General features: G+C 40.9%; 1 protein-coding gene across 1 annotated transcript in view; it reads left to right on the forward strand.

Moving 5' to 3' along the window:
* VWA3B (von Willebrand factor A domain containing 3B) overlaps positions 1-27,637 on the forward strand; it is a 236,023-nt gene that overhangs the window by 149,340 nt on the left and 59,046 nt on the right. Inside the window, 6 exon segments of the mRNA XM_005575037.5 lie at positions 4,001-4,131; positions 5,846-6,003; positions 10,756-10,875; positions 12,521-12,608; positions 12,705-12,861; positions 26,870-26,988. Coding sequence (XP_005575094.3) covers positions 4,001-4,131; positions 5,846-6,003; positions 10,756-10,875; positions 12,521-12,608; positions 12,705-12,861; positions 26,870-26,988 — 773 coding nt within the window.

Here is a 27,637-nt window from a genome sequence, read left to right on the forward strand (position 1 = left end):
TTTACAGACATAGTTAAGCCTATCTAAAATTTATGTGACAAGTCACAGGCTCTAATAAAGTTTAAACAATCTTGAAAAAGAAAAATAAAGTGGGAAGAATCATTATACGTAGTATTAATACTTACTATGTAGCTGCATTCATCAAGATGTATGGCTTTAGTGTAGAAACAGACATGTAGACCAATGGAACAGTTATAGAAACACACCCACACAACATGCTCAACTGATTTTTGACAAAGATGCAGAAGCAATCCAGTGGAGGAAAGATAGCCATTTGAATAAATGGTTGGAGCAATTGAATATCCAAAGGCAAAATAATAAACCCTAACCTAAACCTCATACCTCATGGATATCTTAGCTCAAAATGGATCATGGACTTACATCTAAAAACATAAAACTATAAAACTTCTAGAAAGAAATGTGGGAACAATTGGGGGGATGTTGGGCTACCAAAGAATTTTTAGTCTTGATTCCAAAAGCATGATCCATAAAAGGAAGCATTAATATATTGAATGTCATCAAAATTAAAAGCTTTCACTCTTTGGGAGACCCTGTTAAGAGCATAAAAAGATGAGCTGCAGACTTAGAGAAAGTATCTGCAAATGACATATCAGACAAAGGCCTTAGTATCTAGAATATATGAAGAACTCTTAAAACTCAACAGTAGAAAACAAACCATGTAATCAGAAAATAGGCAAAACGTATGCACAGACATTTCACCGAAGAGAATCTACAGATGGCAAAGAAGCACATGAAAAGAGGGTCAACATCGTAAAATTCAACAGCCCTTCAGGTTAAAAACACTCCATTGTTATGCCCAGACCGTTTATTCCCCGAAGAAGACCACCAGAGTCCAGAGTCAAAGCTAAGCAGCAAGGATCTTTATTACAGGTTCGAACCTGGAACTCTCACTCGCTCGCGAAACGAGACGGGCAGGAGAGCTCCCCCACTGAGCTCTGAGCAGTGTTATATAGTCTAAGAAAAGTGGGCATAGAGTTATTATACAAATCAGATATATGATTGGCTAGTGTTTGAACAAGGCGATTTGGCTAACTATGATTGGTTCCCGCCATTTCTGATATTTCGGTTCAACCTTTGAGGCGGGAGAGCAGGTTTATGGCAGCAAGAGTTTATCTTACTTAAACACGTCTTGTGACCTTGCCTCAGAACTTACAAAATCTCTGGTATGTGCAGAAAAACAGATACTCATAGAACTTACGAAATCTCTGGTATGTGCAAAACAAAATCTCTGGTACGTGCAGAAAAACAGGTACTCACAGAACTTATGAAATCTCTGGTATGTGCAAAGATTAGAGAGCAGAACAAAGGGTGTAGCGGGGGGGGGGGTGGGTACACATCTATCTTTGTGTCCTTTCACCATAAACTAGGTATTGGTGGAACATATCTTAAAATAATAAGAGCCATTTATGACAAACCCGTAGCCAATATCATACTGAATGGGCAAAAACTAGAAGCATTCCCTTTGAAAACCCGCACAAGACAAGGATGCCCTCTCTCACCACTCCTATTCAGCCTACTGTTGGAAGTTCTGGCCAGGGCAATCAGGCAAGAGAAAGAAATAAAGGGTATTCAAATAGGAAGAGAGAAAGTCAAACTGTCTCAGTTTGCAGATGACATGATTGTATATTTAGAAAACCCCATCATCTCAGCCCAAAAACTCCTTCAGCTGCTAAGCAACTTTAGCTAAGTCTCAGGATACAAAATCAATGTGTGAAAATCAGAAGCATTCCTATACTCCAATAACAGACAAGCAGAGAGCCAAATCATGAGTGAACTCCCATTCACAACTGCTATAAAGAGAATAAAATACCTAGGAATATAGCTTACAAGGGATGTGAAGGATCTTAACATCACAAACCACATGGTGCAGTCATTCTACTCCTAGATATTTATTCAGGAAGAATGAAAACCGATGTCCATGCAAAGACTTGTATGCAAATGTGTATAACTTGATTTATAATAGCCCAAACCTGAAAACAACATCAACAGGTGAATGGATAAGTAAATCGTGGTATTTAATAGTGGTATACAATAGAATACAGCTCAGCAATAAGAAATGAATGAACTATTGATTCATGCTACAACATGGGTGAATCTTAAAATAATTATATTGAAGGGGTGGCCTGCCCCTCCACACCTGTGGACGTTTCTCGTTAGGTGGAACGAGAGACTTGAGAAAAGAAATAAGACACAGAGACAAAGTATAGAGAAAGAAAAAGTGGGCCCAGGGGACCGGCGCTTAGCATACGGAGGACCCACGCCGGCACCGGTCTCTGAGTTCCCTCAGTATTTATTGATCATTATCTTTACCATCTTAAAGAAAAGGAAGGCCGGGCGCGGTGGCTCAAGCCTGTAATCCCAGCACTTTGGGAGGCCGAGACGGGCGGATCACGAGGTCAGGAGATCGAGACCATCCTGGTTAGCACGGTGAAACCCCGTCTCTACTAAAAAATACAAAAAACTAGCCGGCCGAGGTGGCGGACGCCTGTAGTCCCAGCTACTCGGGAGGCGGAGGCAGGAGAATGGCGTGAACCCGGGAGGCGGAGCTTGCAGTGAGCTGAGATCCGGCCACTGCACTCCAGCCTGGGTGACAGCGCGAGACTCCGTCTCAAAAAAAAAAAAAAAAAAAAAAAGAAAAGGAAGTGGCAGGATAATAGGATCACTGTAGGGAGAAAGTAAGACGTATGAATAAAGATCTCTGTGACATAAGTTTAAGGAAAAGTGCTGTGCCTTGATATGCATATGAAAACATCTCCATAAACCTTTTTAGTGCATAAAGAGCAGCATTGCGCTAGCAAGTCCCGCCTTTCGCCCTAAGGCGGTTTTCTCCTTTCTCACTAAACAGAACATACAATCGGTTTTATACCGAGATGTTCCATTGCCCAGGGACGGGCAGGAGACAGATGCTTTTCTCTATCTCAACCGCCAACAACCGCCTAGAGGCCTTCTTTCCTCTTGTACTAGTCCTCCTCAGTACAGACCCTTCACGGGTGTCAGGCTGGGGGACGATCAGGTCTTTCCCTTCCCACGAGGCCATATTTCAGACCATCACATGGGGAGAAACCTTGGACAATACCTAGCTTTCCTAGGCAGAGGTCCCTGCGACCTTTGGCAGTGTACTTGTCCCTGGGTACTTGAGATTAAGAGAATGGTGATAACTTTTAACCAGCAAGCTGCCTTTAGGCACTTGTTTAACAAAGCACACCCTGCACAGCCCAAAATCCGTTAAACCTTGAGTCACCACAGCACATGTCTCTTGCAAGGACAAGGTTGGGGATAGGGTCACAGATTAACAGCATCTCAAATACAGAACAAAATGGAGTCTCTTATGTCTACTTCTTTCTATATAGACACAGTAACAGTCTGATCTTTCTTTTCCCCACATTATATAAGTGAAGAAAGTCAGGAGAAAAGAGTAATTTCTGTATTATTCCATTTATATAAAATTCTAGAAAACTGAAACTAATGTGTAGTGGCCGAAAGCCAATGAGTAGTTCCTGGAGAATGGAGGGAGAGGGCTTGTAGGAGGGTGGGCAGATTTACAATGGGGCACAAGGGAATTTGGAGGGTGATGAATACGTTCATTATTTTTACTGTAAGAATGATTTCACAGGTGGGAAAGTCAGACTATTCAAATGGTACATTTTACAGATGTTCAGCTTATTGTATGTGAATTACACATCAATAAAGCTGGCTAAAAATGGGATAATATAAGAACAACATAAAATTCTTTCGATTCTTCTTTTCCTGATACAGTTGGCTTTCTGTTAGAAATGTTTGGCATTTGCTGGCCGTGTGCTGTAGCCCCAGGTACTTGGGAGGCCAAGATGAGAGGATCACTCGAGCCCAAGAGCTCAAGACCAGCGTGGACAACATAGTGAGCTCCTTGTCTCAAAAGAAAAGAAAAAAAAAGAAACGTGTTTGGAATTTGAGCTCTTTTTATCTAGTCTTACAGCATATTCACTTCTCATTTTGGCAGAATGAAGATCTGACTCTTTTAGTTAAGGAAATGGAACAAGGTCACCGTGACCTGGAGAAGATGCGAGACCTTTATTCCGAGTCGGTGATCATGGACTGGTGGTACAATGCGGAAAAGGATGGAGACAGCAAGTGAGTGCGCCTGCCCGCCTGTCTCCCTGCGCGGGGGCCTCTCGAGAGCAGGGCCTGCGCCCTGGGCCCTTGTCCTTTCTGAAATGCTCTGTGAAATTTCTTTTAGTGAAAAGAATCACACAGTGTGATTAAGTTAGGATTTTTTTAAGCAAAGAGAATTAATAATTTAATAACAATTTAATCATGGGCTTGAGGAGGCCACATATTCCCCTTTATGTTATCCATGCAGTGCGGACGGGCCCCCAGACCCAAGCAGTGACAGGGCAGAGAGGAGCGCTGTGTGGGGAAGGAGCTCTGACTCAGGGATCCGGAGGCCAAGGCCTGGACTTCCCTCTGTGTGACTGTGGCGAGGCCCAAACTTCCCTCCACACCTCTCCATTGCGTGGGCCTCTGTTTCCTCATCTTTAAAATGGTGGCCGTGGTGGTGGGTTTGGGATAGATGATTTCTCACGTCTGCCCCCATCCTATATTCTAATATATTTCTATTTTGTGGTTTTTAAACAAAATCAAAACCACCCCCGAACACTCCGGAAACTGGTCAAATTTTGTTAAAACGATTTAATATTTTCCAGATATTCAAGTATCACAGCCTACCCTGCCAGGGTATCTTTTTTAGTTCAAAGAATGATAGAAAATTGGGGAAAAAAAGAAAATACATTTATTAATCAGAATTTATTGTTCAACAAAACGCACTCTCTTCCGGTTAAGCAAATTAAGCATTTGTACGGGCTTAGGGTAGGGCATGACTGTGGAACCAGTAAAAAGAGGTAAATGTTATAATGGCCATCTTATAATGAGATTTTATGGCATTATTTTTTTAAGTATTTGTGAAAGCACAGAGACAGCTTCTAAACTTCAAATTTTTGAACAAATAAACTAAGAATCAAGTAAATAAGAAGCCGTTTATTGAGCACAAACCATGCAGTAAGAGAACTGGGGTGCACAGATGAATGTCAGCCTGGTTCCTTCTGCCGTGGGGGGGCACAGTGCGGGCACAGACCCACAGAGGGCTGTGGAACCCGGGGCAGGTGCTCCGCAGAGGTGTCAAGGGGCAGCGGTGCAGGAGGGAGGGCACACGTCACAGTGTTGGAGCAGAAGATTGCTCCGGAAGTTTTCCTTTTTATGGCTGCTGTCTTCAGAGCTTCAGAGAAGGTCATGTCTGGGAAAACACTCAAGCGTTTCTGGGATCCCTCCATTCTGCAGAACGGTTCCCTGTGATCTGGTGCTGGCATGGGAGGTCCAAGGCAGGAGTTCCTTTCTCTAGCTTTTGTAAGTGCCTGCTGGTAGACACTTTGGTTAGAGAGTGGGTTTCTGCAGTGCTTACTTGTTTATAACAGGCTTTCCCCCCTACGAATCCTCCCATCGGCCCCATGTCGTCACTAGACAGGTGTACAGGTCACGTTTCCTGCAGCTGATAGATGAGGAGAGTGAAGAAGTTTAGAGAAGATTGAGTTACTTGACTGAAGTCACAGAGCCAGGAAGGACCAGACCTGTGATGTTAGCTGTATCTTCTGACTCCAAGGCTGGGCCGCTGTCCACTCTTCGACACTGGTCAGGGATAAATGACTGTTTTTATATTAACCCAGATGGGGGAAGGCTCACTTCTTTAAGTTTGCAGTGTTCAACATGAATGTGTTGACTTAACTCTGCCTTCTTGATGGAAATTTTTTTCTTTCTCTTTTTTTTGCTCTACTTTTTATCTAAATCAAAACAGGCATCAAAAGGAAATCTGTTCTATGGTTTCAACCCCAGAAAAATGTGCAAAGCCTCAATCTGATGTCGGTTCAACACAAACTTCATCCCTGAATGTGTTGAAGGGACCATGGGGCCTTTCAGATCAAAAGATTCGGAAAAAGAAAGTCCTCCACGCAGGTATCAGTGAACAAAACGGCTTGACTCTTTGCTCGTTTCTCTTCAAGGCAAGAAGATAGAATAAAACTAAACCCACGTACTATTTTTAAGACGCACTAAACCTGTGGATTTTTTTAAATTAAAAATTTTACTAAAATAATTGTACATTCACATGATCTTATATATACCTACCCTTCATCCTGTTTCCCCGATGGTAACATCTTGCAAAATAATAGTCCAATATTGAAACCAGGATATTGATATTGATACAATATCCACAGGTCTTATTCAAATTGTCCAGTTTTACTTGTACCCGTGTGAGTGTGTGTGTGTGTTGTGTGTGTCTGACAGTCTATGTTTAGGTCTGCACGGTTCGATCACATGTATAGGTTTGTGTTTCCACCACTATAGTCAAGATGCAGAAGAGTCTCATCACCACAGGAATCCTTCATGCTGCCCTTTCATAACCACACCCGCCTCCCTTGCACACCCTTCCTACAGCTAAAATCAAACCAAGTGGTGAAAGACTGAATTATTTCCCCCTAAGATTGGGGAAAAGGATGCCAACTGTCACCACCCTTATTCAACGTAGCACGGGAAGTTTTAACCACTGCGGCAAGGCAAGAAGAAAAAATAAAGCAAGAAAGATCGGAAAGAAGAAATAAAACTGTCCCCATTTGTAGATACCGTATTGTCTATGTAGAAAACAGCAAGGGATGTACCAAAAATACAAGTCCTAGAGCTGCTGAGTTCAGCAAGGTCTCTGGCTACAGGACACACGAAACCAGTTGCATTTTGATATACTAACAGTGAACATACCGCAAACTATATTAAAGCCATTCATAATTGCTCCAGATAAAATACATCAGGTGACCATGTAACAAAGTATGTGCAGAATCTGTATGCTGAAAATTATAAAATTCTTCTGCATGCACTAAAGAAGACCTAAATAAATTGAGATACTGTGTTCAGAGGTTGAATGAATTGGTGTGACAGATGACAATTCTCACCTCATTTATCTATAGGTTTAATGAAATTCCGAATAGAATCCCAAAAATATTTTTATAAACATATACGAGCATATTCTAAAATATATACAGAAACTTCAGGTTCTACAATAGCTAAAAAAATTTTGAAAAAGAGAATGTAGTTGGAAAAATCACCATACTGGATATTAAGGCTTACTACATAACCACATGAATGAAGACAGCGTGGTGTCAGCAGAGGGATAGGTGGAACAGGGCCTGGATTTAACCCACACAAATATACCCAAATGATTTGACAAAGGTGCAAAGTTCACTCAATGGAGGGAGTAAAGCCTTTTCAACAAAGATGCGGAAGCAATATCTACAGTCGAAGAAGGAAAAGAAACTTGACCGTAACCTCACACGGACCATGGATTTAAATGTAAAACAGAAAACCATAAAACTTCTAGAAAAAGATTAAAGAAAACCTCTATCCAGCGAAGGAAGTTCCACGCATTTCTAGCTTTCTGGGAGTTTTTATCATGAATGGGTGCTGGATTTTATCAAACGCTTTTTCTGTGTCAACTGAGACAGGCTTTTTCTTCCTTAGTCTATTGACATGGTGGATGACATTAATTGATTTTCAAATGTGGAAGCAGCCTTGTGTATCTTGGAACATTTCCCACTTAGTCTCAGTGTATAATTCTTTTAATGCATCACTGGATTCCATTCGTTACTATTTTGTTGAGGATTTTGGTATCAACGTTCATGAAAGCTATTGATCTATAGTTTTATTTATTTTTCTTTTTTTAATACTGTCTTCATCCAGCTTTGGTATCAAGCTAATACTGTCCTTACCAAATGGGTTGGCAAATTGTCCCTCCTCTTCTATTCCTGGAAGAAATTGATGTCATTCTTCTTTGAATGTCTGATAGAGTTATCGTGGAACCATCTGGGCCTAGGGATTTCTTTTCCAGATTTTTCATGATGAATGCCATTTCTGCATGGTTTTAAGGATATTGTCCATTTCAGGTTGGTCAAGTTTTGGCAGTTTGTGGTTTCTGAGTAATTGGTCCATTGTTTCTAATTTATCAAATTTATGAGGGCAAAGTGGTTTTTTGTATCCCTTTGTCAGCTTTTTTAATGGCTGCAAGATCTTTAGCAATGAACTCTCGATATTAGTGCTTTCATCTGTCTTCTCTCTTTTTATCTTTTTTCTATCTAGCTAGAGGTTTTCTCACTTTTCTTTCTATTTGTTCATTTGTTTCCAGAGAATGTATAATTAATTGTTGAAGGACTTTTATGGGTAGCCTCTTTAAAATCCTTGTCAGATAGTTCCAGCTCCTGATTCTTCTTGGTGTTGGCATCATGCGTTTGCTTTTTCTGATTGAAGGAGAGATTGTTTTTCTAGTTACTGATATGATGGGTGATTTTTGATAATATCCTGGACATTTTGTTTATTATGTTTGTTACTCTGCATCTCATTTAAGTATTTTATTTTAGGAAGTAGTCACCCTGTTTAAATTTAACATGTGGGACTTGACCTACTTTTGTAGGCTGTGGTTCTGATGGCAACTTAATTTTCACAGGCTCTGTGGTATTGTTAATATTTTGGTGCTTGTGTTTCTGCTGTTTCTGGGGCTCCTACTGGTCTCTGCTGGTGCTGCCTGAGGTGGCAGCAGGCATCCCCTCAGACCAGGATGTTAGATATCTCCGAGGGGAGAGTTGCAGCAGCTTCCCCCAGTGCTGTCTCTGGGGTGTCCCCACGTTGCTGGCAGGGAGGAGGGCCTTGAACCTACAGGGACCAAGAGGCTTCCCGGAACGGGCCACTGACTGGAGACTGGCCCTCCTGCAGGATCTGTCCACATGCTCCCACTCCCTCTGTACAAGGGAGCAGCATCGTACATGGGAAGAAACAGGCTTCCCACACTGGCCACTTGTGTGGCTGGGTCCCCTTTTCCAGTCCTGCCTGCCTGCTCCAGTGAACCTGAGTTTTGCCAGAGTTGCTACTTGTCTTAAACATTTTAATGGCCAATTGTCACTGCCACCGTTTCACTTAGATTTGGGATGCTTGGTATTGGGAGACAATCATATGCTGAGTTTCTATTTTGTTTCTATTATTTGTGAGGTAGAGGAGTGATGAAAAGCCATGACTGATCCTACAGAGTCAGGGGAGGAGCTAAATGCATGACTCCACTGCTAGATAAATGTTTCATTCCGTGTTTGCGGCCTTTGGGAATGGTATAGTTTTTACGTTTGGAGACTTGGGGAGCTAAATTTCATTTTCATTTGGCTCACGTAAATCTGATTGTTTTGCCTGGCAATGTTGGTCCAGGTGGCCTGCCAGTGTGGACAGTGGCAGGAGCTCAGCTCTCTGATTCGGATTGTTTATCTCTTTTTCTCACAGACATAGCTTCTAAGAAAATTTAGTTTTCTTAGTTCCTGGGTACAGAGACAACCAAGGCAGGGCTTACCCTTTTGTTGCCTAGAAAAACAGTGATTACCATCTAGCACACTCCTTCTCTATGCATGGAGACCACTGGTGTTACTTTTCTGTGTGAAAGCTACCCATTTGCAGATTACTAGCCAATCTTTGCTCTAACTGTCTAATTTCTTGTAGGAGAGGGTATGTCCTCTCAGTGAAAACGCAGACACATTTCATTCACGAATGCTGACATAAAGCCTTGGAACAAGGTACGTCTAAAGCCTCCAAATTATGAAGTACAGACTGCACTTACAATTAGTGTGGTTTATGTTATCAAATATAAAAAGTAATCAACATGATTTGGCACAGGCTCATTGTCCTCTAAAGCACACAGATTCAAGGTCAATATTTGCTAAGTCGTCATTTGCCTGTAGAAGGGACACATCAGAGGGTAGAAAATAACATAAACAAAGATCTGGACAGCAATTGTGGTGGGCAGAATTTCTAGAATGGTCTACCAAAGATGTCCTACCCTGAACCCTGCAACCTTTGAATATGATGACATGTCACTGTCATGACCAGGTTATGCTGACCTAGACAGGGTTATCGAGGTGGGTCCAGTGTAACTGTGGGAACCGTGAAAAGCAGGAGCTATTTCCAGCTGGTGGCAGAAGAGAAAGTGAGAGAGATTTGAACCACAAGAAGAATTGAATGTGCTTGAAGATGAGTCATGTGAGAAGTAATACATGTACCTTAAGCAGCTGAGAGAGGCCCTGGGCTACAGCCAGCAAGGAAACGGGGCCTTAGCCCTCCAACTGCAAGGAGCTGAGTTCTGCCGGCAGCCTGAATGAGCGCGGAAGCTGACGTCTCTCCAGGAGGGGCCCAACATAAATTGAGATAAAGGGAGCAAGACGTCCCAGCCGCTTTCAGTTTGTGACAGCACCATCCTCGGAGGGTTGGGAAACTAAAGTTGCATTCTTTTTTTTTTTTTTTTTTTTGAGACGGAGTCTTGCTCTGTAGCCCGGGCTGGAGTGCAGTGGCCGGATCTCAGCTCACTGCAGGCTCCGCCTCCCGGGTTCACGCCATTCTCCTGCCTCAGCCTCCCGAGTAGCTGGGACTACAGGCGCCCGCCACCTCGCCCGGCTAGTTTTTTGTATTTTTGGTAGAGACGGGGTTTCACGGTGTTAGCCAGGATGGTCTTGATCTCCTGACCTCGTGATCCGCCCGTCTCGGCCTCCCAAAGTGCTGGGATTACAGGCTTGAGCCACCGCGCCCGGCTAAAGTTGCATTCTTACTTGAAGGAGCTGATAAAATAGTTGTATCTAATGAAGCATCTCCTTCCATCCCCAATTCCTTTAACTCTTCTCTCTCTGATACCAACAGAATCAACCAAAACCAGCCTACTCAGGAGCCAGATGTCCTCCCTCAGGAGCTCGGCTGGCAGTGAAAGGAAGGACGGCCTCTCCAATGCCAGCAGCCAGAGGACTGCTCTAAGTGACAAAGGCAAGCCAGAAAGGGTCTCTGGCCAGCCAGCCTCCCTTTCCCCAGTGTGTCTGTTCCAGAAAGAGCTGCGTGTAGATATGTTGGTGAAATCTTATTTTAAATGGGCCCAGATTGCTTCCTATTCAAAGGAATCCCTTGTAAGTCAGGTCTGCCTGCTTTATGACCTGGATTTTCTGAGAGCTGGCCTTGTGCTTACGGTGCCTGGGTGTTCAATACACACGTGGCTCACGTAACTATGGTCATGCTGCTGTCCCTTCATGGTTTGATTTTGAAACTGTCATATTTCATAGTTGGTTTTTTTCTTCCCTTTCTTCAATGGATGATGCTACCAGATGAGCCCCTCTCTGGTTCAGATGGTCAGCCTTTTGGGGACTGCATGTGAAGAAAATGTGATTTTTCCTTCAATCGTTGTTCCTATTGATAAAATTATTAATCTTAAAGTAATAAATTTTGAAATGTTTGATGCCTGTAGCATTTTTCTTATATTTCAAATAGTTGATAAATTAAAAATCCCAGTTAAACACACACATACACACAATCCCATAGGGAGTAGGAAGTGGCCAGGTGGCAGATGTACCCCTGCGGCGACACAGTCGTAGTTTAATTGAACTCCGTTTTCTTCAGTGCTGATCTGTGTGGTATCTTTTCCTCACTTTTTTTTTTTTTTTTTTTTTTTTTTTTTTTTTTTTTGAGACAGAGTCTCACTCTGTTACCTTGGCTGGAGCATTGTGCTGCAACCTTGGCTCACTGCAACCTCTACCTCCCTGGTTCAAGCGATTCTCCTGCCTCAGCCTCCTGAGTTACTGGGATTACAGGTGCCCACCACCAGGCCAGTCTAATTTTGTATTTTTAGCAGAGACAGGGTTTCACCATGTTGGTCAGGCTGGTCTCAAACTCCTGACCTCAGGTGATCCACCCACCTCAGCCTCCCAGAGTGCTGGGATTTGGGCCGGGCACAGTGGCTCACTTTCAATTAACTGGCCGTATTTCCTAAGTTGTCTACATTCCTTAAAGGGCTTATCAAATGATGACTGGGATATGAGATCTTAGCTATTTAACTAGCTCACGCCCAAACACACCTCCTTCTGAATGCTGCTCAGTCAACAGATATCCCTTTTCATTTATAAATACACATTTATATAAGGATATATTTAAAACCCCAAATATTAATTTGAAAATTTGAACTTACAACTAAACAGGACCTAACAGGTTTTATGGTTTTCTACAGAAAGCTGAAGAACCACAATCTATCAGAAGAACCACAATCTATCAGAAATTAAAATGTTGATCAAGGCTCTCTTACATAATTTGGGGGAGTCCAAAAGGTCAATATTGAACAATCATCAGTTAATGGTATTTTTATTGCACACTTTTTAGAGGTGTGTTTTCTGAATGAAAGAATGAATATGTCTCATTGTCTCAAAACAGTGGTAGTGCTGTATTTACCCGTGCATTGGTCTGTAGTGTAAATTGCAAAAGAATCTTGCCTGAGAGCCCGCTCTGACAAATCACGATACGTTCTCTGAAATGTGGTCCATTTATTAGCTCTCTGTCACAGCTGAACTGAGACAAGCGTGAGCCCTTTGCATTTTATGTAAAACCCACATGTGAGGAAAATACACAACTGCCACTTCCCCTTCCACAGAAATGAGCATCCTGCTGCCTGAGGAGTGTCTTGATGACACATCGTCAGGAAGGGTGACCCAAGAAGGAAGCCAGGTTTACAACCACAAGTGAGTTCTTTAATTTGACAAAGACAGTTCTGTTATGCTTTTGTTGGTTACCCATCAAGTTGTAAATTTTAAAACACCACCTCCTCGTGTTCTTAGTTCTTCAGACGCATCTTCAGAAAACTGGCTCAAGACCTATGGCTTGGTTGCCAAGAAACTCACCCTCATGGATGCCTTGTCCGTGGCGGCGGTCCCCCACAGCTCCACCTACGTTCCCGTCCTGGACAAGCATGTCACGTCTAAGGTCTTTGATGAGGTAAACTGATTGTCTGTGCGTCCCTACTTGAGGCCATTTTCATTTTCTGCTCAACTAAAAAGTAGTCCAATTTCTTGTGTGGTTGTAACAGAAATGTATTTTAGCCATTGGGGGAAAAAGTATTTGTAAAGGCAGCAAAAGGGAGAGAGAGAGGCTCTTAAGAATCCGGGCGTGGTGGCCCACACCCATAACCCCAGCACTTTGGCAGGCTGAGGTGGGCGGATCCCTTGAATCCAGGAGTTTGAGACCAGCCTGGGCAACGTCTTGAAACTCTGTTTCTACAAAAAATACAAAAATTAGCCAGGCATGGCGGCATGCACCTGTAGCCCCAGCTACTTGGGGAACTGAGGTGGGAGGATCGCTTGAGCCTGAGAGATCGTGGCTGCAGTGAGTAGTGATGGCACTGCACTCCAGCCTGGGTGTCTCAAAAACAAGGAAAATAAGAATTCTCTTTTTAGGCTGGGAGGAAACTGATCTCGGTTGGGTTGGCACTCGGTGGCTCGTTGCTAATGGATAGAAGTGTGGGGCTGCAGAAATGATTGAAAACTCTAGGTCAGCGTCATGAGTGAACATCAAGTATCATTCCTCATGAAAGGAAAGGGACGGCTTGCGAGAGATTATGTCCTTCCTTTGCTTACCTTCTCTTCCTAAATGGAGTGGCATCTTTTGCATCAAAAAGCCTCCAAAGGAAAAAGTTAAGAGAGCAAACGAGCAAGCCACATGTTAGCAAAAGAACCACAGGACTGTCCTAGGTGGGTCCTGAGAAGAGAAAAACAGCTTCCAAAGGTAGGGCGTGCTGGGGTTAAATGTGGAGGAAGGCCAAGGAAGTACCACTGAAAACTTAACACTGAATTTGGCAACAAGGAGGTGCTCATCTTTACAAGAATAATTCCAGTGGGACGGCTAATCTCGGGTCAGACTGCAGTGGGGATGAAGAACACCAAAAACATGAGAACATGAAGACCGAACCTCAGTGCTTCCTGGCAAATACAACAGCAACTAACGATTTAAATAGAAACATTTCAGTCTTTGCAGTCACTGAATGGAAACAATCTCCTTAAAAGACCTGTCTCATGCTGAAATCTTTGCAGAGGAAATGATGCGATGCTTGGGGATGCTTGGGGTTTGCTTTATTGTAATGGGAGTGGTGGAGTAGTGTGGCGGGCTGGGGGGGAGTAGATGAAATAGATAGACCACAGGTTGATCATTGTTGCATTTGGGTAAGACTTGGTGAGAAGGGTTGTTTTACTATTCTTTCTGCTTTTTGTGTGTATTTGGAATTTTCCATAAAAAGAAGTTGAAAAGATCAAAGGCAGGAGAAGGTTTTTTAAAAAATGAAAAGACCTTTTCTAACTGACCTTGAAATAGCTGAGATTTGATGTATTGGAAGAAGCAGATGAATTGGTGAATTTTTTTTTTATTAGCACGTTTAAAACATTATCACCCATGGAGGCCCGCCTGCCTGCTGGTTTGGGATGACCAGCAACTCTCCCTCCGGAGGCTGTGTGTGTGTTCTCCTCTAGGCTGGTTGCTGGCTACTTTGCCTCAAGGTGAATGCTCCAGTCCCTGGCTGTTACCCTTGTGGTTGGCAGTTTTGATTTATACCTGATTAGTCAGATGTCAGCTTCACCACTTGAACTTGACTTCTTCTAGAAGCAACAGGGAGAAACTGAACACTGATTTATTTCTTCTAGGAGGTTTGGGGACAGCCCCTTCATATTCTCTGCAGTAATATTACTATTCTTGAGTTTTATTTGGGACAAAATATATTTAGTGAACTCTGCTTAGAAATATAATTTTCCTGGGCTTCTTATGCCTCCTTCTAAATGTCCCAACAACTTGAGTTAGAGTGAAAAGTAAATTTCTTGAAAAAAATATGGTAGGATAGGGAAGCAGAAGCATAAAATCCAAGGAAGAAACCAGAAAGGAAAGATTTACAGGCTGAGGAAGTAAAAATGCTATTTTGCTTAAAAACATGTAAATAAAATGAAGGCAAATGTCAGAAAAATACCTGCAATGTGTATGACAGACAAAAAGGGCCATAGTAGTGATATCTTACATGTGTGTATCAGTATAAATGACTGTGTGTGTGTGAATCAGTGTTCAGTGTGTGAACACACATGCACACACATCCATACCATAAGAGAATGAGAAAATGACAAATACCCCACTGGAAAATTTAGGGAAAAAAAGAAAAAAGTCAAAACCATATACAAAAATATTTAACTTTACTGGTAACCAACTCTATGCCTTAAAAAATGCACACTGAAAATCAATTAGACACCACCTCCCCCAGCAAATTGGTAAGGTTAAAAATCACCAATAAATAGTAATGGCAAGGATAGGGTGGGATGGACACTTATATCCTGCTAGTGAGAGTATAAATTGGTGCATCCTTAGTGTAAAATGTTAAGAGCTTATATTTACCCCAGTGAATTCATATGTTACTAGGAATCTATGTAAGGAAATAACTAGAGATACTGAAGTGTATGTGCAGAGAAAAATTACTGCTGCCTTATAATAAGCCAACAATGGAAAACAACACAAATTCATATAACAGAGTGTCATACATTCATCAGATATCACATTTCTAAAGAATAAGTTTCACACGATGAAAAGCCCTCATGCTAAATGAAAAAAAATTAGAGTATATAGTGTGTTCGAAATTTGATTGTACATGTGACTGAGATAGGCATGGTGGTACTTTCTCCTTCCCCCCCTTTTTTCTTTTACCAAAATGTTAACAGTTTAGCTGGGTGGTGAGATTGTTGGAGATTTTTTTTTTTTAATTTATGTAGTTTTAAATTTGTATGTAGTACTTTTAACTCTGAACATATATTAATTATACACTGAGAAAAATGTTAAGAAAAACAGACCTGGCCAGGTGCGATGGCTTACACCTGTAATCCCAGCACTTTGAGACACCGAGGCAGGCGGATCATAAGGTCAGGAGATTGAGACTGTCCTGGCCAACATGGTGAAACTCCATCTCTACTAAAAATACAAAAAAATTAGCTGGGCGTGGTGGCGGGCGCCTGTAGTCCCAGCTACTCGGGAGGCTGAGGCAGGAGAATTGCTTGAATCCAGGAGGTGGAGGTTGCAGTGAGCCGCGATAGCACCACTGCACCCCAGCCTGGCAACAGAGGGAGACTTCGTCTTAAAAAAGAAAAAAGAAAGTAAAACAGACCTGAAAGCAAATGATAAAATAATGTAAATGTAATGGGAACTTAATTTTTAATTAACTGCTTTATTTTTATCTGATAAGTAATATATGAATAATTCTCAGTATATGAGATTTAAACCATGCTTAAGTCTTTAGAGGCGGCTTCTCTCACCACCACGCCTATCCATGAAGGAAACACGTTGAATAGTTTGGTGAATTTCCTTCCAATCCTTTTTCTCCATATGCATATGTAAGTACATGCACACATAACATTTATACATAGACACATAAGAACTTTAATAAATGTGAATAAGACAATACCGTATACATTTACTATTTTTAAAATTTTGTCTTAGAGCCCTTTCCACACAGGTAGATGGTCTCATGCCTGTAGTTGCAAGGCTCTTCCCCATTATTAATGGATATTTACATTGTGCGTCCTTCCTTCCCCTCTTACAAACATTCCTGTAACAGGTTTCTTTGCACATAGATTTTTGGGCACATGTATAAATCTGTCTTTGGAATAAATTCCCTCAAGTCAGATGGTTGGACCCAAAGAGTATGTGCATTTTAAATTTTGATAATTCAAATCATCCTCCAAATTCATTGTACATTTTCACTAGTATGTATCCCCACAGACAGAGTAAAATAATACTCTCTTCCTAAGAGGAACTCTGTATAATACTTGATAATCATTAGTCCTAGGTGTGTAGAGATGCTTTGAAAACCCTGAAAGTAGTATGCAGATGTAAGATCTTTATTCAGCCTATTCTTTCCTCCTTGGTTCATATGCTGAAAAAGCAAACTTAATATTCAGTCCAACAATTAGAAATTTTTTCCTCTGAGATGTATGTGACATATCCATACTCTGTGAATAATAATATGCCTACTCTGAGGTTGTCATGGGATTAAAAGAAGTAATGCAGGCCGGGCGCGGTGGCTCAAGCCTGTAATCCCAGCACTTTGGGAGGCCGAGGCGGGTGGATCACAAGGTCAGGAGATCGAGACCACAGTGAAACCCCGTCTCTACTAAAAATACAAAAAATTAGCCGGGCGCGGTGGCGGGCGCCTGTAGTCCCAGCTACTCAGGAGGCTGAGGCAGGAGAATGGTGGGAACCTGGGAGGCGGAGCTTGCAGTGAGCCGAGATCGCGCCACTGCACTCCAGCCTGGGCAACAGCCTGAGACTCCGTCTCAAAAAAAAAAAAAAAAAAAAAAAAAGAAGTAATGCATATAGTGGAAAGTACTTAGCAGGCACTTAAGATGTTGACTTTCATTATAAAAATATTCAACAAATTTATGCCTATTATATATGCCTGTGTTGGGCTCTAGAATACGGTGCCAAACAGGAAAAGCCAACATTCCTACCCAAGCACAACTGACAGTCTCAGGAGGAAATAGCAATGAAAATGAGAGAAGCTCTAGTTAAATGTGACGAGTGGGAAGTGCTGAGTGAAGACGCAGGAGATGCCCCTCACCTGGCTTCAGTGGCCACAGAAGGCTTGCCTTAGCTAGTGGCATCTGAGTTCAAACCCGGGGGAAGAGAAGGAGTTATGAAGATGGAGAGATGGGAAGAGAGCCCCAGGCAGTGGGGGAGCTCTGGGGAAGCCTAAGGGACAGAGAATGTTTGTCGTTCCAGAGAAGTTTAGTGTGAGTGGAGAAGGTGATAAAGCTGGGGAAGGAAGGGCCTTGATTGAATTAAGGATTTTGAACTTCATCCTGAGGGGAATGGAGGGGTTTTTAGCAGAGGAGAGAGATTAATTTGGGGGTTTAGCTGGCACACAGAGAATAGTTGGAGAGGCATGAGGCTGGGGAGATGGGGGCAGTCAGGAGGCAGAGCTGGGTGGCTGGAACCAGTAGGCTGTGTGGCTGGAACACTGCGGATGGGCTCAAGCTCTTTAGAAAGTCAAGTCAATGATGTGGGGCTGAGGGAAAGAAAAATGCCAAGAGTGATGCTCCAGACTCCAGCCTGGAATATCAAGCAGGGGATAAATAAAGGATGAGTAGTGAGGGTCCTGTTCTTCAGGGGGGCATTCTAGTCATCTGCCTCTAGAACACAAAGCCCAGGGAAGGGGATGAACAGTTCTCAAGTGCGTCCCATGGGCACTTGTGCTTGGTGCCTTTTGTGGCATTGTGAGTTCTCAAGACAGCCTGCACGTAGGTGGGCACTGCACAGCACACTTGCCCTCCCTTATTCATAGTAAGAATCACTGTGATGACAGGCATATACTGCCGTGATCTCCGGTCTCACATCCAAAGCACTTTTGTATCTTTGATTCCCTAATATTTTCTCTGACTGGAAATGGAAAGAATAACAGAATAATAATCTCAGATATCTCCTCCTCATGGGATGTGTACCTTTTTGATACATGGACCTTTATGAAAAAGCAGACAAAAAGTAGAGTGGAGTTGAAAAGGAAGCACACTAGAGTCTTACTTTGCTGAGAATCTTAATTGCCTCTTCATCTTGTGTTTGTGCATGGCCACACCTGTCTGCATAGAGTTGGAAAGCGGTGTCTGGCTTTGTCCCCAGCTCTTTGTTTCATTCATCACTTATGTATGGGCTCTTTCTTCTTCTGGAACACAATGCTGTTTTGGTTTTCAGTGTTTCTCGGACCAGCCTCAAATCGGTCACCTTGGAAATGAGGCATTAAGCAAAGAGGTTGCCCTAGCAACTCTTCATTACAAGATGCCAAATGGACTCGATAATTTTATCTCAGCTCTTTCAAAAAGATTAACTCATCCCCAAGTCGTATACACAATAAAACTGATTTAGCTACGTAATGAACCTAGAATTTAAAGCTCTTTATTTGCTGGTTGCTTGGAAAAACATTGAAATAATTTGGGAAGATTGGTCTGCACCACTGGAGAGTCTACGTCATCATCCATCATCTTCATCGTTATCATAATGTCTTTTACAGCCTCCCATCAAGGCTTCCTGTGTTGTCCGTCCTTCTCCGGGTTCTGCATGTAGCTTTGTGGCGGGATAGCCTGGATTGGTGCTCCAGCTTTGTCATTTACTCCTGAAGGACCTTGGCAAGCTCCCTAATCTAGTAGGCGATGCACCCTCATCACATACTAGGTTCTGAGTAAAGCATTTGATATCATCAAATACCTCATCTAAAACTTAGAGCGACCTGTGACGTGGCTATTCATCTCACCATTTAGCTGACAAGGAATATTTGGTGCAAAGAGGCTAGGGGTGCTGTCAAGTCATGACATTTTGTTGATTTTAAATATAATAGCAATGAACACAAAACTGTACACTGATAGAAAAGCTTTTTAATTAAAAATTTAAAACAGTTATCACAAAACCTACATATGTATATGTTCAGTGTATAGAAAAATTAGAAAATGTAGATAAGTGAAAAAGAAAGAAGCAATAGTTATCATCCACCCCATCATCTCCTGGTTATCTGGCCAGACCTTCTTACTTTCTATGTATAGAGCTCTAGACCATTTGTTCCTTGTTTTTGTTTTTATCATAATGAAATCAAACCGAACATCCTGTTTTGTACCTGCATTTTTCAACCACCTATCCATGAACATTGTTCCATGCTAGCATATACTTATCTACTATACCAGTTTAAATACTCAGCATTTTAATTGAAATATATTAATTTAAAGTTAAATTGAGAATAGAGTTTTATTTTCTCAAAGTTTAGATTGAAAAACTGTGAGATGTAATTTTTTTTTTTTTTTTGAGACAGAGTCTTGCTCTGTCACCCAGACTGGAGTGCAATTGAGCGATCTCAGCTCACTGCAACCTCTGCCTCCCAGATTCAAGCAATTATCCTGCCTCAGCCTCCCAAGTAGCTGGGGTTACAGGTGTGCACCACCATGCCTGGCTAATTTTTTTGTATTTTTAGTAGAGACGGGTTTCACCATATTGGCCAAGCTGGTCTTGAACTCCTGACCTTGTGATCCACCTGCCTCGCTCTTCCGAAGTGCTGGGATTACAGGCAAGGGCCACCATGTAATTTACACTGTAGTAACATATTCTCATGGGTTTATGAATGATCTTACTGACATGTCATTTGGCCAGCTGTTGTGTAGCCCTGCTTTCATTTTGTTCTATGGAGCCTGCAAGTGTTTCAGTTTGAAAGGCGGACATTTAAGTTTTGGCACTTGGCCATTGGCACAACTGTAATATCTATAAAGCTGTTGCACCTACATTCAAAGATTCCCTGTGTGGGATTTACACAGCTGTTACATTTCCATTACACACATCCAATCAGAGCCTCTCGTTGGCCAATCTGATAGAAAGCTCTGGGATATTTACTGGAAGAACTGATTTAGTTGAAAAACAGTGAAGCTGGAGAATTCAACCAGGGTTGAACAATAGATAATCACCAGTTTCACACTAATTTCTCAATTTCAAAATGCTTTGTGATTGCTTTTAAACACAGCAAGAATGTTGTCAAGTGGAATTCTACCTGTTCTACTTTAACAATCAATAGCTGTGGGCACAGTTCTGCATTCTGTGTTCTTACTTTAGCATATGTTATGAACATTTTTCCTTACAATAGCCGTTTTGGGATGAATTTTTGTGATTACACCAACATTCAGTAATATGAATTACTACAGTTTATTTAACTATTCCTCCCAATTGGGAGCAGTTTACCTGGAATTTTAAAGAATGCTCATTTTCCTGTATCTCTTTGCTATCCCTTAGAACAGTTAACAGTAAAACCCAAAAAAAAAAAAAAAAATCAAAAAACGCTGCTAAATGGTATTTCAATTTCAATTTCAATTCTTTTATCACTTGTGAATGTTTTCTTATGTAAGCTAAATATATCTCTTAAACTGTTTTTCACATTATTCATATTTTTCGAAAACACCTCTTAAATAGCATAGTTACGTTTTATCCTGTGCCTCAACTACAAAGGATTCAAATTTGGTGGAATCCAAACAATTATGTTCTATAATATGGTAAACTTAAAAAAAAGGTTTGAATCTCAGCCATTAATTTATATATAGTTTTAGTCTTTCATTTATTTAATAAATGATTATTTGGGACATGTTTTGTTCTAGAAACTAGTAATTTTAAAGGGGAATAAAGGATTATAAAGTTTGATGAAGAGGAAAGACATACAACAAAACTGCAATTAAATGCATTTGTCTATAAAGGAGTTGAATAAGAAAACATGTAGAGTGCTCAGTGCCTGGCAGAGATTAAGGATAAGTATTATTATCACTACTGATAATCGCTACTGAGTATAGTGGTTGCTTACAGAGTATTTCATCTCACAGTGGGGAGAACTGTAACAGAAGCAGCCCAAACTGGCCTGTTCATGCATCCCAGCAATTCCTTCTGCCATTATGGTCAGTGACTATAGCTTTTTTTTTTTTTGAGAGAGTCTCGCTCTGTCGCTCAGGCTGGAGTGCAGTGGTGCAATCTTGGTTTGCTGCGAGCTCCACCTCCTGGGTTTACGCTGTTCTTCTGCCTCAGCCTCCCAAGTAGCTGGGACTTCAGGCACCCGCCACCACGCCCGGCTAATATTTTGTATTTTTAGTAGAGACAGGGTTTCACTGTGTTAGCCAAGATGGTCTCCATCTCCTGACCTTGTGATCCACGCGCCTCGGCCTCCCGAAGTGCTGGGATTACAGGTGTGAGCCACCACGCCCGGCCATGGTCAGTGACTATCTCTCTGCACCCTCCATCCCCATCTCAATCGCTACCTCTGCCTCTCTACTAGTTACAACCTTGTCACACATGGTGTAATTATTCATATCAATTTGATAAGGCTTCTAGGTTAACCTCAAGAGAATTGAATTAAAGTAGGTAATACCTTAATCCTCCCTTTTTTAAATCAAATATTATCCAGAAGAGTCCCTCGTTAGCCAGTTATGCTTGATTTGCATTATAACAGCAATAAGTAAACATTCTCCAAGGTGCCATGATCAGGTGGTTTTATTCCCTCCCAAACAGAGCTCTCAATGTCTTCATTAACCTCAGCTCCCTCCCCACTTGCTTTCTTACAGAAGCTGGGGGTGCCATGATTCTGTCCCCCAAGTCCTTATGAGAATGCCCCTTATGACCTCATAGTGACACTAAATTTGACATCATAAAGAGAACATTTCCCGTGAGCTCCATGCAGCCACCATGTTGTAAAAACTAAGATGTCAGACTCGAAGTGTGGGGTATGACTTTGTCTTTCCCTGGATCTGCATGTGGAGAGGACGGAGAGTGGGTGCACACAAGCCACATCTGAGCTACTACCACACTGAAGCACCCAATGGCCACGAAAGGCACGAGGTTGAAATCCACAAAAGAGGGAAGTAGAACACTAAGCAGTGGGTTTTTCTTAAGTATGTTAAGTCAGGAGTCAAACTGATCATGGTAAAATGTTATAATGTTGCTTAGTATTCTGTGGTATTGATTCACAGTTGTGCCATACTTGGCAAATTTGGAGAGCTATCTTCAGACTTCTAATGGGGTATTTTTTCCAGGGAGAGAAAAACCTAAAGGACTTTCATGTTGTTGATTGAGACTGATCTTTTTTTTCTTCTAAAAGTTTATGTGACATATAGCTCTATTTCGAGAGATGATTTTATTTTTTTAAAATTTCTACAAGCTTCATTCTGTTTTCAAAGTTCAGTCCTCCCACCTTTCAGCCCACTGTCTGGTTCCTTCTCTTTGACAAGAATTGTTTAGAAGCCACATGTGGAATTCATGTGGTTGTTAAGTAGCAAGATTGGACTGTGCAGTTTCTTAACTTTCTTTCTCTTCAGTTTTCTAAATCTTTGCCCATTGTTTGTTTGTTTTAGCCTTTGATGGTTTAATTACCAAATTAAATATATGTAGTTTTAAAAAAATGAAACAATACAGTACAAAGTAAAAGTCCTATCTACCTTCTTCGCTTGTCTTGAAATCTCAATTTTTAGAAGTAACCCCTATTGATAGTTTCAAACCTATTTTTTAAATTTTTCCATTATTTTAAAAATAAAGCGTTTCAGATAAAGTTGCAGCCCCCTGTGAAACCCCTTTGTGTTCCACTTTCCATTCCTCCTTTTCCAGAGATAAACCCTAGCATGAGTTTCCATATCTATTTTATTTATTTATTTATTTATTTACTTATTTATTTATTTATTTATTTTGAGACGGAGTCCCATTCTGTTGCCCAGGCTGGAGTACAGTAGTGCAATCTCTGCTCACTGCAACCTCTGACTCCTGGGTTCAAGCGATTCTCTTGCCTCAGCCTCCCAAGCAGCTGGGATTACAGGCACGTGCCACTATGCCTGGCTAATTTTTTTTTGTACTTTTAGTAGAGACAGGGTTTCACCGTGTTGGCCAGGTCGGTCTCAAACTCCTGACCTCAGGTGATCCGCCCGCCTTGGTCTCCCAAAGTGCTGGGATTACAGGGGTGAGCCGCCGCGCCCAGCCTATTTTAATATTCCTAATACAAAAGCACTAAAACATTGCCCTACAGGTTTAAAACTTTATAGAAATGGTATTACATTGGAAGCACCATTATGAAACTTACTATTTGTTTTAACATTATGTTTTTGAGATTTTACCTATCTTGATTTATTTTTCCTCCTCTATTTTTCCATTAAGTGCAATACCATTTTTTGTAAATACGAATATATTTGAACTTTTTTTAACCTCTTATTTTTTATGCTTTCTGTTAAATGTCAATTTTCTTCTTTCCTGCCTTTTGTTGGATAAAGCTGTCTATATTCCCTCTTCCCTGCCCCCCGACAGCTTGTGTGCAAACAGTAGATTGTATTTTTATTCCTTTAGTGATCATTTAAAAAGTTTTAATGTACACAACAATTTTTTTTTTTTTTTTGAAACAGAGTCTTGCACTGTCACCCAGGCTGGAGTGCAGTGGTGGATCTTGGCCCACTGAAACCTCCACCTCCTGGGTTTAAGTGATTCTCCTGCCTCAGCCTCCCATGTAGCTTGGATTACAGGCACCTGCCACCTCCCCCAGCTAATTTTTGTATTTTTAGTAGAGACAGGGTTTCACCACGTTGGCCAGGCTGGTCTTGAACTCCTGACCTCAAGTGATCCACCTGCCTCGGCCTCCCAAAGTGCTGGGATTACAGGCATGAGCCACTGCACCTGGCCAACAATTTTTTTAACTGGGTCTCAAGGTATTCTGTATTTTTATTCTCCTCCCAAACACAATGGAGGATTTTAGTACCTTTTAATTAGTCATTAAAAACCTTTCCCCCAAAAATCTTATCACTGTGATTTAGAGTTTCACTTTTGCCTTTAGAACATATACAGTAATCTTTTTCAACTTTCAAGAGTTAAATTTTTTAACAGTTTCAGCTATATGTCTCTTTATATCTAAAAAGCACCTTTAGTTTTCTCTTCACTGTTGAATGATAGTTTAGCTGGATATAAAGGTCTCTGTTAACTGTAAATTCCCCTTAGGAAATAAAGATATTCTTTTCACATATCTATTATCTGATATATATACTACTCCTTTATACAGTCTGTTTTGTTTGAGTTGCTTTTAAGATTTTCTTTTAGATTCAGTATGTTGCAGTCTTATGATGATATGTCTATGTTTGGATTTATTTTTAGTCTTTTGTTGTAGGCTGATTTTTGATCTGAGGACTTATTTCTTTTATTAAACTCTAGAAAACTCAGCTATTGTGGTTTCAAATGCTGATTATCTAACCATCCTTCTATTCTATTCTTTTAAAATGTCTATTAATATATATTGAAGTTTCTCAATCATCAACTAGTTAACTATATTATTTTTGTCTCTCTGTGCTATATTCTGGGGAAAGTCTTCAGTATTATCTATCACCCACTTCACCAGTTCTTTTTTAAAATTTTGTCTAGCCTAGAATTTATTCTATTAAGATTATTTTTGTTTCAATTACTACGTCTTTTCTTCCAAGATAAATTTTTTTTCTTGTTTTTTTTTTCCCATCCATTTCTTCTTATGGCACTTTAGTAAGTTTTTTTGTACTTTTATATGGCTGTAACATCTTTGAACAACCTAATAATAAATAAACAATTTTAATCATAATTAATTTAAAGTCATTGTTAGAGGGTTCATAAAATTAATTTATTATCATGTGAATTGACATTCTGATTGTTAATTTGCTCATCTATGATTTTGGCATTTTTTGGTGTGTACTTGGGAATTCTAGTATGTTGGCTCATTTTCACAAGATTCTTTAAAAATCTGCCTTTTCTCTTTCTTGTTCTATTTGGCAGTTGCCTAAATCTATCCGCTTGATCCATTCCCCAACCCTCATAGGCGTTTACAGCTCTTGTTCCATGGTGATGTTGTAGATATCACAGATTCAAAGAGTGCCTTGATTTAGGTCTTCATTATGAGGCTACATCAGTGTCCTCTCTCGCTAGGCAGGACCTTCTTTCAGGGGTGAGAGACCCTCATACCAGTGCTGACGTCAGGCATTGAGCCTGACATAGGCCTTTGCTTTTCAGAACACTCCTAGTCCCACTAGCTTTCCAGAAGTTAAACTCCCACTGCCCTGCCATCTTTGGACGCACAGCTTACCAAGCCCCCAGCTTCAGCCCTGCCCATATGTTTACATTTCTGCTCAGCTTTTTGTCTCTAGAAATCTATCGGCATGTGTCCTTTTCTTTCTTTTGTTTTCTTTCTTCTTTCTTTCTTTTTCCTTCTTTCTTTCTTTCTTTTTCTTTCTTTCTCTCCTTCCTTCCTTCCTTCCTTCTTTGTATTATTTTCTTAAACATAGCAACAACAATAACATCATTGTATCATTTTGGAGGCAAGGGGAAACATGAAAGCATAAACTGTGTCACCTCGATTAAAATTTAAAATTTACTTCTTAAAAATAGTTCCCCACATTTCTGAAATGCCCACGTGCTCCTCACGGGTGGAATCATTTTGAAGCCATGATAGTATAGCTTGGCATTTTCCTGTTAGGCTTTTTTGCATTTTAAAAAAATATTAATATATGGAATATACCTTTTGGGAACAGGCATTTATTCCTTTATCAACAAACATTTGTTGAGGGTGCACTGTGTGCCAGGTACTATTCTAAGTGATAGGGATCCAGAATTGAACCACACAGAATTTCTTGTCTTATGGAACCTACATTCTGATAGAGAGAGGTAGGTAATATGCAGACAGGTAAACATAAAGTTACAGTTACTATTAAGATTAAAGAGGAGTTTGGAAAAACGGTTGAAGGAGGGTTTCAGTTCTAGAGAAGATAAGGGAAGCATCCGTCACCCTGTTTCTCCCTTTGAACACAACTGAAAATCTTGGCTAGAATACGTGGAGAAGCTAACAGTGAACTTTGAAATTGAAAGGGTCCCCCCAAAATTGGGGAAGGAGACCAGAATTTGAAGTTCCACCAAACCAATACATTTTCCATCTTTCCCCACCGGAGCTGCATGGCGTGAAACCAAAGATATCCCAAAACCCAGAAGTAAGTACCAGGTGCAGAGAGAAAGAACTCAGAAAGAAGCCTCATTTATTGATCACTAAGCATTCTTTGACATGTATAAGAATCTCTTATCAGAGATCACACCATTGCACTCCAGCCTGGGCTACAAGAGCCAAACTCCATTCTGATTAAAGTTTCCTGAAAACTTTTGGTTGTGGTTTGGGGTGTGTGTGTGTGTGTGTGTGTGTGCATGTGTGTATGTGGTGGTAGTGGTGATTTCTAAAATATATAGTTTTAAACATTGAAAGGTAAAGGTTAGCAATGACATCTCTGATTCTTTTCCTCTGTGATTTACTGTGTTTTCTAATGGTCTACACTTATCGTATATTGACTTTATAGTCAGAGAAAACATATTGTACAGCTATGTAGATATATTTTCGAAGGCACGCGTTAACCTGTCAAGTGACACTTTCCTTTCATTTGCCATTGACATGTAGGTGTTCCCTCTGGCACATGTGTGCAACGACACAAATAAGATGACATTAATTAACCCCCAAGGAGCCAAACTCAATATCTACAAGCAAAAAGTGGAACAGGCAATTCAAACCTATGAAAAGTGAGTATTACTCTTGGCTGCTCTTTAATGGATGTGGAATTTATTTTATGGAAGAGGAGACTTCTCTTGTTTTAGTTCAGTTTTTTTTTTTTTTTTTTTTTTTTAATGAAGCAGCTATTTAAAAATTGTTCAGGATGGGTGTGGTAGTTCATGCCTGTAATCCCAGCACTTTGGGAGACTGAGGCAGGAGGCCAGCTTGAGGTCAGGAGTTTGAGACCGACTGGGCAACAATAGGGAGACCTTTTCTCTACAAAAAATTTTAAAAATGACATCACAACAGGGTGATTGTAATCAACAATAATTTATTGTACATTTAAAAATAATTAGAAGAGTATAATTGGAGTATTTGTAACACAAAGAAAGGATAAATGCTTGAGGTGATGGATACCCCATTTACCCTGATGTGATTATTATATATCGTATGCCTGTATCAAAATATTTCATGTCGCCCACAAATATATACACCTACTGTGTACACACAAAAATAAAAATATGATTCTGTGATGAAAAATAAATAAATAAATAAATAAATATAGGCTGGGTGTGGCGGTGCACACCTGTAGTCCCAGCTACTTGGGAGGCTGAGAGGGGAGGATTGCTCGAGCCCAGGAGTTGCAGGCTGCAGTGAACTGTGATTGCACCACTGCAC

This window comes from Macaca fascicularis, chromosome 13 (genome assembly GCF_037993035.2).
Source record: "Macaca fascicularis isolate 582-1 chromosome 13, T2T-MFA8v1.1".
Classification (NCBI taxonomy): Eukaryota; Metazoa; Chordata; class Mammalia; order Primates; family Cercopithecidae; genus Macaca; species Macaca fascicularis.